This window comes from Ciona intestinalis, chromosome 12 (assembly GCF_000224145.3).
Source record: "Ciona intestinalis chromosome 12, KH, whole genome shotgun sequence".
NCBI lineage: Eukaryota > Metazoa > Chordata > Ascidiacea > Phlebobranchia > Cionidae > Ciona > Ciona intestinalis.
Window position 1 is genome coordinate 4,879,422 of NC_020177.2, and position 10,598 is coordinate 4,890,019.

At 37.7% G+C, this 10,598-nt stretch overlaps 1 protein-coding gene across 3 annotated transcripts in view; it reads left to right on the forward strand.

Moving 5' to 3' along the window:
- Positions 1 to 89: 89 nt before the first annotated feature.
- Positions 90 to 10,598, forward strand: part of LOC100177340 (A.superbus venom factor 1-like) — a 21,284-nt gene continuing 10,775 nt past the window's right edge. For all 3 annotated transcript variants that reach the window (XM_026837019.1, XM_018814475.2, XM_026837018.1), the window contains exons 1-14: positions 90 to 219; positions 1,600 to 1,750; positions 2,299 to 2,551; positions 2,889 to 2,959; positions 3,425 to 3,567; positions 3,842 to 3,985; positions 4,265 to 4,409; positions 4,679 to 4,876; positions 5,265 to 5,378; positions 6,175 to 6,315; positions 6,619 to 6,729; positions 6,928 to 7,084; positions 7,259 to 7,377; positions 7,693 to 7,728. In XM_026837019.1, the coding sequence (XP_026692820.1) occupies positions 155 to 219; positions 1,600 to 1,750; positions 2,299 to 2,551; positions 2,889 to 2,959; positions 3,425 to 3,567; positions 3,842 to 3,985; positions 4,265 to 4,409; positions 4,679 to 4,876; positions 5,265 to 5,378; positions 6,175 to 6,315; positions 6,619 to 6,729; positions 6,928 to 7,084; positions 7,259 to 7,377; positions 7,693 to 7,728 (1,848 nt within the window). In that variant the 5' untranslated portion in view covers positions 90 to 154. The remainder of the gene's footprint in view (positions 220 to 1,599; positions 1,751 to 2,298; positions 2,552 to 2,888; positions 2,960 to 3,424; positions 3,568 to 3,841; positions 3,986 to 4,264; positions 4,410 to 4,678; positions 4,877 to 5,264; positions 5,379 to 6,174; positions 6,316 to 6,618; positions 6,730 to 6,927; positions 7,085 to 7,258; positions 7,378 to 7,692; positions 7,729 to 10,598) is intronic.

The window sequence follows — 10,598 nt, forward strand, 5'->3', positions numbered from 1 at the left end:
CTCAATGTGAAGAGAAGTTTAATATTGGTTTGTAAGTTTTTGTACACGAATACATTTTATATCAGAAGTGCACTTGTTTTGATCTCGGAGCAAAATGTTACTTTCCTCAGATGAAGTAGCAAATATAATATTGCCCGTGTAGTATTTGACAATTATGTTGCAAGTACGCGCGTTCTTTACCGCTGTAGTGATCGCATCATTACACCGGAGTGCTAATGGGTAAGTTACTATTTATACTGATAACTGTAAGCAGTCGGTCTGCGGTTTAAATGGTTGCGTTCAATTCAATACAAAGGATTAAGTTACCTATGTTTAATAAAACATGTTCTGTTGGCTGTATAATCGTTCACATTTTACAACATGAATACGTGTAACATGTTTTATTCTTGCAACAGCAGTCATTATAACATGTGTGTTCTGTTTCATACACGCACGCTGACAAATTAACAATATACAGTTACACAGACGCATGTGTATTGCTATATAATTTATAAGTTGCTACAATATACAATGGCAATGCGTATAGGCGGCATGGATTTACTTAGTTATTAGAATACCATATAGTGCGAGAACGTCTTATATATTATTTCCATACATTCCATTGAAATTATCGATTTAATTAAATTTGAAACCATGATATATATGCGCTTGATGGGAAAGTAGAATCCAAGGAGAATTCAATTAATTTAACCGGATCTAAGCTTTAATGCATTAACCCTCCATATACGCCCGCTTAGGCTTGTAGCACACTAAATGTTCAGACCAAAATGATGTAAGATAAAAGACGAAGCGTAAAATATGCCATAGCATTGCTTAATTAACGTGAAATTTACCGTAATTTGTAATCAATTATTTATTATAAAGTACTGTTGGGCAAGATGAATTTCGTTAGCACATAATATCCCATATTTGTTTTAAACAATAAAAAAATGATGTTTTAATTAAAGTCGTAAAGATGCGAATTTAGTTTGCTACATATGCCGATAAAGAGAATAAAACCATCTTAACATAACCAACGCACATGATACCATACCCAAACTCAGACATATAAGAAACCTATTGAACCGTAATGCTTCGTATCAATAGCTGGATGGGCTTAATTAATATCCACAATATCAATCGAAGAGTGTCGTTCAAAAGCAACCCCAGGGACTACAACCTATGCATTGATTCCCCACTAATCTATATCTAACAGAGACCCGTGGTTTCGCTATAATGACGTCACATGCCTATGTCAGCGGTTTTTGGTTACAAACATAAGTTTGCCGCCGGTGTTGTTTCCGCTTGTCAGGTTAAGTTTCTCCCAAACCAGAACCAACAAGTTTATGCTTACGTTTGTCATACTAAGAGTAACAAATGTTACAAGAAAATAACCCCCAAAATATAAATAAATGTATTTAACTAATTTAGCCCGGCATGGCGGGGCCCAAACCACGTATATGTAACGTTTTGAGTGATTGTTATTTTATTAAATCATGTACACAATTTTTTAAAAGTATGCAGACAATTCACAATTGCATTTGCCACTCGACTTAAAAGTAGGAATAACTATTAAATAGTCCCTTTTAATTGCTACAGCCAATTAATTTCGCTTTGCAGATTGGATTTCGTGTTTAATCTGCCTGGGAAACTTTTCTACAACACCCAGCATGAGATAATGTTAACAAACGTACAAGCCACGGTAGGCGAGCGTCTCACTGTCACTATACAAGCACAAACAGGAAGCAGGGAGACCCTGTATTCAAACCAGGCAAGTTTCAATCTTATTTATAAATCGGAGACAGAATTGTCGATTTCTGCCATTTATCTCGGATGAGACCTGGGATTAATTTCGAGAATAATAAAGTTTTTGATTTAAAATAATAAACGTTAACGACTGCCGTTTTGTTAATTTATTCTTTTCCTTCGCTGTTTTGATGACTTTGATCTTAGCTGTCGTATTTGAAGACGAAATAAATAGCATTTATGCGGTATAGAAATATACAGAAATCGATTTGATGAATAAAATTACCAGCCTGTTGGTTTATTATTTGATACTTTTCAAAGTTTTGTATTATTAACTGTCCTTGCATTCCACTGGATTTTATTCGCAATCGAAATGGGGAATAACGGCCCTCTCCTCCCGTGGCGGGGCAACGGCTGTCGTCGTCATGATACGGGTGTTCTGTTTCATACACCCCATGCCAGCTTACGAATTACCACGTATGTAACTTTGTGGGTGACTGTGCCGTCATGCGTCGTTGGCAATTTGAACAATATTTTAAATGCTTTCCTGACTAAACCGATTTATTATAACAGACATTACTGGTGGCCCAGCGACCTACAGAGACATACAGCCTTCCCATTAGACTGACACATTCACTAACCGGGTGCAGCCCTCAGTCAAACGGTGCAACTACCAGCAACGTGTTATGTGAAGCTACATTTGTGGTCTCTGTTACGACATCTAGCGGACAGAGTTGGTCGCGAAGTCAGAGCGTTATGATCCTTAAAACTAAGGCGCATATCTTCATACAAACTGACAGACCAGTGTATTTGCCCGGGGAGAAAGGTAACAATTTATTACACCAAGCGTTTGAATTTGATTTTGTCTCAAGCAATTAAACAGAAATTGGCGTAACCACTAAATTTGCCCATATGCTGAAACTCAAAGCTAACATAATAGGTTGGGGGAAGATGAACCACCCTTTCAATTCTCTTTTTTCGGTCACATTTTGTAGTAAACAAAGAATATCCACAGAATTATATCACCGTACCCTCACAAATCAATATAAGTTAACGCCTTTATTCAATGCAATGCATGTGCAAGATATTACCATTAATACGCTTTTATATGGTTGGTGTATATATTAGGTAATAAACATATACTAAACTTTTGAACCTTTCAGTTTACGTCCGGTTTGCACCCGTTGACGAACTCCTTCGACCACTTGGTATCCCAATGGTCATGTCAATCAAGGTAATGCGTTATACACATCGTATATACCTATATACATATTCTATATATGCGCAATACCTAGTTACACCTTTAGAATTGTGCTCTCCGTAAATGGCGATCAGTGTTGCTCCGAGTGACCGGATGTACGTCACAAACAAGATTGTTTGGTCATAGGTTAAAACCTTTGCTGTATTTGTAAATATGCGATATCGTGCAAAGTGGTTAGCGCGCCTGTCTTTACCCAGATAACACGGGTAAAGGCTTGTCGCTGCAAAAAATACTCAACCGCAGTTGTTCCAACACAGTGTTGACCCCCCCCCCCCCAAACCCAAAAAAAAGGGGGCCCCCCTTAACCAACCACCCCCCCGGGGGTGGCAACTTGTAGGCGGGTACGAGGTTTATAATAAAGAACACATGTTTTACAACGACTCTTAATTCCCGCCACGCAAAAATAAACAAGTTACATTTATCTATTCAAACATACAGGCTCCTAATCCAACACCGGGTGGTTCCCCTCTTACGTCATGGAGCAAAACCAAAGCCGCAAGCCGTGGGATTTTTACACGAGCATTCATGTTGCCAGAAACACCCCCGCTGGGAAAGTGGGTTGTATCAGGGAAGTTTCGAAGGTATGACGTAACGATGATGTCGTATTACGTCACAACTTCTATAATGTCTGCGCAACGAAAAACCCAATGGACGTCAATATTATATTGTAAAATGACGCTTTAATGTATTAAAACATTAGAAAACTAGTAAGGATACGGTTATATAATCCTGTACTGTGTAGCATAGCAAGCAACGAAACTGCTGGTGCTATCAAAACCGATTCTACTTCAGCGAATGAATAAAATGTTATGGCGCTATTATGAGAATTTAACCCTAACAAACTAAACATTACAGCGACCACGTGGTCGATACGACGTTCCAATCCACTTTCTACGTTCAAGAGTTTACCATACCGACGTTTGACGTCATAATATCACCGAATGCGGAACATTTTATTCTACCTGATGATGAGCAATTCTCTTTCTGCGTAAGAGCAAGGTACCGATGTTTTTTTTATATACGATGCTTCATGGTTTGTCTATAAGTTGTCAGCTATATCGTAACTAAACTATAAGCACACATAAAGTTAAATACATAGTAATTTGTATGTGCGGGCACAAGGCGTATGAAAGAGAACACCCGTGTTAAAACGGCTGTCGTTTTCCGGCCACGCGAAGATAAATAAGTTACATTCATTCATTAAATCGTCTAGTACTCTACGAAACAACATCGAGTTGGAAAGCAGGTTATGTAATCATTAATGTTTTTACATCACAGACACATTCACGGGGAAAACGTCGACGGTCTAGCTCACATTCGATTTGGTTTGGTTTTGAACGGCAATGACATCACGTCACATATTATAACTCACAGAGACTTAAGTTCAGGAGTTGTTGAAATAACTCAGCAAGTCCCATACTTGGTAAGTATATCGGCTTATGATATATTGATTTGCGTTATAGTTGGTTGGGATAGGCTGGCCAACGACCTACAGGACAGAGATTCGAAATTCTATTCACATTTCACAAACTCATTCATTTAAACTTAACGGCAAACCCTGATAATGGGTATACCCTTATATGGCGAATCGTTAACTCGTTCAAGATTATAAAAACAAACAAATTTCCACAAGATCTCTTCCACTAAAATATGTAGCAACAACCTATACACAAACATTGTTTTTCATTATAGATCCCGCCCTCGTACAACATCGGGCACATAGCGGCGTCCAATGTTAAACTCTTCATCGAGGCGACAATTACCGAAGCCAATGGTGGAAAGATGCGGTCGATTCGAAACGATGACATCACTTTTACGACAAGACCCTTCGTATTGATGTTTGAAAGAACACCGACTTACTTTAAACCTGGGCTGCCATTCTCTGTGAAGGTATGTATCCTATATTATGCGGACTAAAGGTGTTACGGCGTCCATGTTATTTACTTACAGTGAGCCGGGGTCGTACGAATACAATGTGTCTGGAAATCGCACCTACGAACTTATAAACAAAACATAAACTATATGTATTCCATCTAATACAATAGCAAAGATCAAATTAACTAAAAAAAAACAAATTAGCAACGAAATGGCAATTGTTAAAACACGACGTGAATAAAACGTATGAAAATCTGCGACACGTTTCTTTAGCGATAAAAACGACGACGATCGTTGGTTTTAACAAGGCTACTTCTTGCATTGACGCGTTTGCTGCTGAATTGCCGACGTAATTAAGTAGTTATAGCGTCACAAAATACTACACCGAGATTTTCTATTACAGATTGGGGTGAAGATGGTAAACGGAAGTTTTGCTGCTGGCGTTCGAGTCAACGTACGAGCTACAGTGCTACGTAGAGACGGGAGAGTTCTTAATATATTTGAGCAATATGTGACGGTAAATAATAACATTTGTAGAAGTTATCATGTTCTGCAAGGATAAGTTACATTCAGTGGTTTATATTTCAAATACATATAGTAGGCTGGGGGAAGACGGGACACCTTTAGCACATAATATCCAAATATCCGGACTCCTGTTTTAAACAATTAACAACGGTCTGTGAAGGTTGTGAGGATATGGTTTTATACATTTTGAATATTCTTTGTTTACTACCAAATGGTAGGAAAGATAGCTTAAACAGGTGTCCCATTTTCTCCCACCCTACTATATTTTGTCGGCCTCACTTAAAGTCAAAATCTAACCATTTAAAAAGAAAAGAAATCAACACATTGGTACCCAAAACAGAAACACCATACATACTTATAAATATTTCCTGTGTTTTACTGATCCACCTTTTTACGACAATTGTTCAACTTCTAAATTATTTAAACAAATTCTTCAATTGAGTAAACTATTTAAATTCATCACAGAAAGGTCATACATCATATAATTCATTAATCTTTCATTCCTCACAATTTCGCCCCATATTAATATTTCAACATTACAATATTGATATAACCACACAAGGGTATAACTGTAACTCAATTCTAACTTAGTTATATCAACACATATGTAATAATAGGAAACTCAGGCCTTAATCCCCACCATAGTACAACATAACCGACTTTCCTTGTTGAAACAACACATTAACACTTTCTGTATAAACACTTTACAACATACAAGTCGCCTAACCATTGCTTAGCGCAACCATCTATTATTATTACTGACACACAAATACACTTTTTCACTACAGAGCTGCAGCAGTGGTCATGTATATGCATCTATGATCCCACCGCTCAACACTAAGGACTTAACAATCACCGCTACAGCTCATTATATTCCAAACAGCAATCAAAGATATGAAAGTCAAGCTCAAAAGACTGTCAGACCACAGGTTAAAACTTTACCATATTCAGTATTAGGACTAAAAAACCACTGTCTTGTGCAAGCCTTTCTTTATGTGTAGTATAACTTAATGGTTATCATCATCATTGTATTGAAACGGGCAGACCCAACAAAAGCTAAACATACCAAGATCAAGGTTCAATGCTGCCACTATTATGTGCATATGTGTCCTTCTGCTGGATGCTTAATTATAGATTCCTTAAACCAGTGAGCACAAATAGGTTGACAGAATTGTCAGCCATCTTTCTTCACATAATAATTAAATATGTAATAAACTTGAAACTTTTAACAGGTTTCCACACATGGTGAATACATTCAGATAGTTCAACCAAATGGTGACCTTGTAGTTGGATCAATGTCAGCTTTGGAAATCTATGTTACACCAACAAGCCAAGCAAAAACGGTTTGTTATAGATTTTTGTGTGTTATAACTGTTCATCCAACATAAAAAACAATACAAAAATGCAAACATCCAAAACGAAATCACACTTACAGTTAAATACGTGATAAATCTAAATAATGTCCATGAAATAAAGCACTTTCGCTTTAACAACTGTTTTTTAATTTTTAAATGGCATTTCTACTCTTACATCGGCTACAGGTAATCTACACAGTAACTGGTGGCAACAAAATGCTCCTTCAAAGTTCTGGAGAGATACCAGCCAACAATGGGATGCTAACTGTACCATTCACTGTATCTGCTGATATGTCACCATTGTCACACATGACTGCATATTATGTGGGAAACACTGCTCTAGGTATGACATCATAATATACATCACTTGGTAATAGTTTAATTGGTTTGTGTGTAACAGATTGCTAACACAGTAGTTTGTAAATTGTTTAATAATTTTTTCCTTGTGCAAGTTGTGATGTATTCCTTCTATGTAATATCCTTAAAACATCACTAACTATCACTTCCCACTTTCCAGATGTCTCCTATATTGTTGCTGACTCAATAGCACTCCATGTGGAAGAAGTGTGTAAAGGAATTGAACCTGAAACCAATGTCTTGTTGCCAGGGGAACAAATACCGTTGCCGGGGCAACAGGTAAAAATACCAAACATCTGCTTGAGATTGCTTCAACCCACAGTGTTTACGAATGGGTTTTCTAAATTGTCAACCATACAAAAAAACAATCAATCATAAGGTTACATATGTGGTAACCCGTTAGCTGGTACGAGGTGTAGTCTATGATACACAACACCCGTATTATAAAGATCCTAATTGCTCCGCCATGCAAGGATACGAAATTACATTCATTCAGCTTCAACAATTTAAACTCATAGAACCTCACTGTAATTAAATCCTTTTAAATCCTTTCACTTATTTATGTAATTATTTATTCAACCTTTTTAAATTTAGGTGGATCTGGACATCAGAGGGCAGCCTTCATCCTACATGAGCTTATCAGGAGTTGACATGGCAGCTCTTTCATTGCATCATGAATACCCCAGTGACACAACAATGATGACATCATACACTAGGAAGAATACGTTCGATATCTTGCGATCTTTTCAACCAGGGTGTAAAGTCCCCACTGTACCAACACCTGAAGCTGCTTTCCCAAGTATTGGTAAGATGCTTGTTTTGTTGGCACAGTGGGCAAAGTTCCATACATGGTAACTCATATGCAGGCACAAATTGTATGAAACTGAACACCTTTGTTATAACGAGCGTCATTGCCCTGCCATGCAAGGATAAGTACGTTACATTCATTCATGTTCGTTTTCTTTGCAATAACTGTAGCCAAAAACAAGAAACTACATTTGGTTGCCACCTTTTGAAGTTGTAAACTTTAAATGACAATTATTATTGACAGGTCGCGTGTTGGTGACAAGTGCAAGTCACAACTTCCTCGAAGCCACAACCGTTCAATGTGAAAATGAGAATCAAAGTTCCCGAAAGAAAAGAAGTTTTTTTGCTGATCCAACTATTGTGCTAGAGAGATGTAAGTTAAACCGGGCAATACACATTGTGATGCGCACATTATATTGTCTAAATTCTCAGCGGTGCATTATAATAACAATCACCCAAAAGTTACATATGTGGATACTTATAAGCAGGCCTATGAAAAAAGGTTGTATGAAAAAGAACACCGGTGTTATAACGACTGTCATTGCCCGTCCCCAGAAAGATGAATAAGAAACATTTAAAAAAAGTTATTTCGGACACCAGCTGTTTTCCTTTTCCTTGAACGTTCCATAATTATTATTGGTTTATTTGAATATAACCATTTCATTTTCTAATGGAACAATTATTCCACAGCTCGTTATTACAGCGGAGATGTTTACGACTGCTGTTCTGTTGGTGCTCGGGATGTTTCAGATGTCATCCATACTAGTGAAGAAAATAGTTGCATCGAGCGAGCCAATTCATTGACAGTAAGTGCTGCTTGTAGAACTGCTTTCATGGATTGCTGTTTAGAAGCAGAATGTGTTCGAATGAAACCGTGGAAATCTGCGAGGCCTTGCAGGTGGGGTTTGTTGAAAAGTTTGCACCAGTTATATCCATAACTTATTGCACAGTTGTTTGTAAGTATGTGTGCATTGTAACCTGAAGATACTGGGTTTCTTGGGCTTCGTTGAAAAGTTTGCATCCGTTGTATCCTAACTTATAACTTGTGGTTTGTAGGCAGTTACTTTGTTACTGAAGGATATGGTGTTCAATGCTTAATACTGATACTAACCGGTGTATTCATCATTGGGCAAAACACTTTGCGGCAATTGCTCTACCCAGGGATCACAAATGGGATTGTAGCACCCTGGGTGTTGGAATAATGGGCAACTCTTGCCTTAACCTGAAATCCCATGGCATTTCATGCTGTTTTTTTATTCAAAATGAACCATTTGTAACAAACTTCCCGTCCCACAGAGGTGGAGTTACAACCAGAACCATCTTTCCAGTCACCACAACAATTGCCATGGCTGGTGTTCCATTAGTTGAACGTTCATTTGAATTACTGAGAAGGAATTTTGCGCTGACTTGGTTTAACACAGATTTTCAGCTTGGGTGAGACATCCAAACTTTCCATAATTTTGTTTAATATATTCTGTGTTTTTCTACTTTAGTTGTTTGCGTGCCATGTTCAGTAAAACATTTTGCTGTTTTTCCAATATTTCAACCTTCTGACTTGTAGTTTTACTTCTATATTTCTTTCTATATTTTTTCTAAACACTTGTTCCAACAGTTCTTCAGGTCGTATCAGATTAAACAATGCATCAAACCCAAGAGTTCCTCGGCTCCCAGACTCCATTACATCTTGGTCGATCAATACATTCAGCTTGTCACCGGTAAGTGATACAGTCTTGCACTGTGTCTGCCCTTTAATTTGATACTGGGCTTAATGCTTAAACCTGTGACCATTGTGGTCATATGTACCCTTGGGCAAGACACTTAGCGGCAATTGATCAAACCCAAGTGGTCACTAATGGGTTGTCCAAATTTTCAGATGTCCGGTTAAAACAAGAAATCATGTTTTTGTTTGGTCATAATGGGGTAATGGGACAACTTTGCCCTAAATCTCCGATCCCATGGCATGACCTGTTATAAGACCTAACCACGAAGAATCAAAGTTTATCATATTCAATTAGATCACGTTGTTTGATCATATTTGCCATTTTTGCAGGACAAAGGCATGTGTGTTGCCCGTGATGTGATACTACCAGTTGAACATTCAGTCCACATTGAAGTAACTTTATCGCAAACCAAAGTTGTAAGGGGGACACAAGTATCTGTGGAAGTGACAGCTTACAGTTACTCAACTTCCTCAATCAGGGGTAATGTATGAATGAATGGTTTACAATTTGTAAGAATGATGTATGAATAAAATGTGACTTGCAGAGCAACAACTTGGTGTTTTGTATTAAACTGCTAGCCCATTTCAAGTTTCTATTTAAATAAGAGACTGATGCCCTTTAAGGTTACATCTCTAACAAAATATGTTAGGACTATTGTTTTTATCTGTTATATATTGACAAGTCTGTTACAATTTCTGTGTTAACTGTCATTTCTTGACCATCACCCAACACTTAACCATACCCACCATTATAAGTCTGGCAAAAATCTTCGTCAATTGTTCAAACATATCTTCCTTGCTTACCAACCAACCTTTAACTCAACCAACTAATGTCAACACATTACACAGGCCACTATTATACTGGAGCCAACAGATAACTTGTGTACGTCCTCACTCAACCAAGTAGAAAGAGATGGAACAATCGCTGCTGCTGTAAATGGGGTAGCTGGTACCAATGGTAACAAGGTTCATC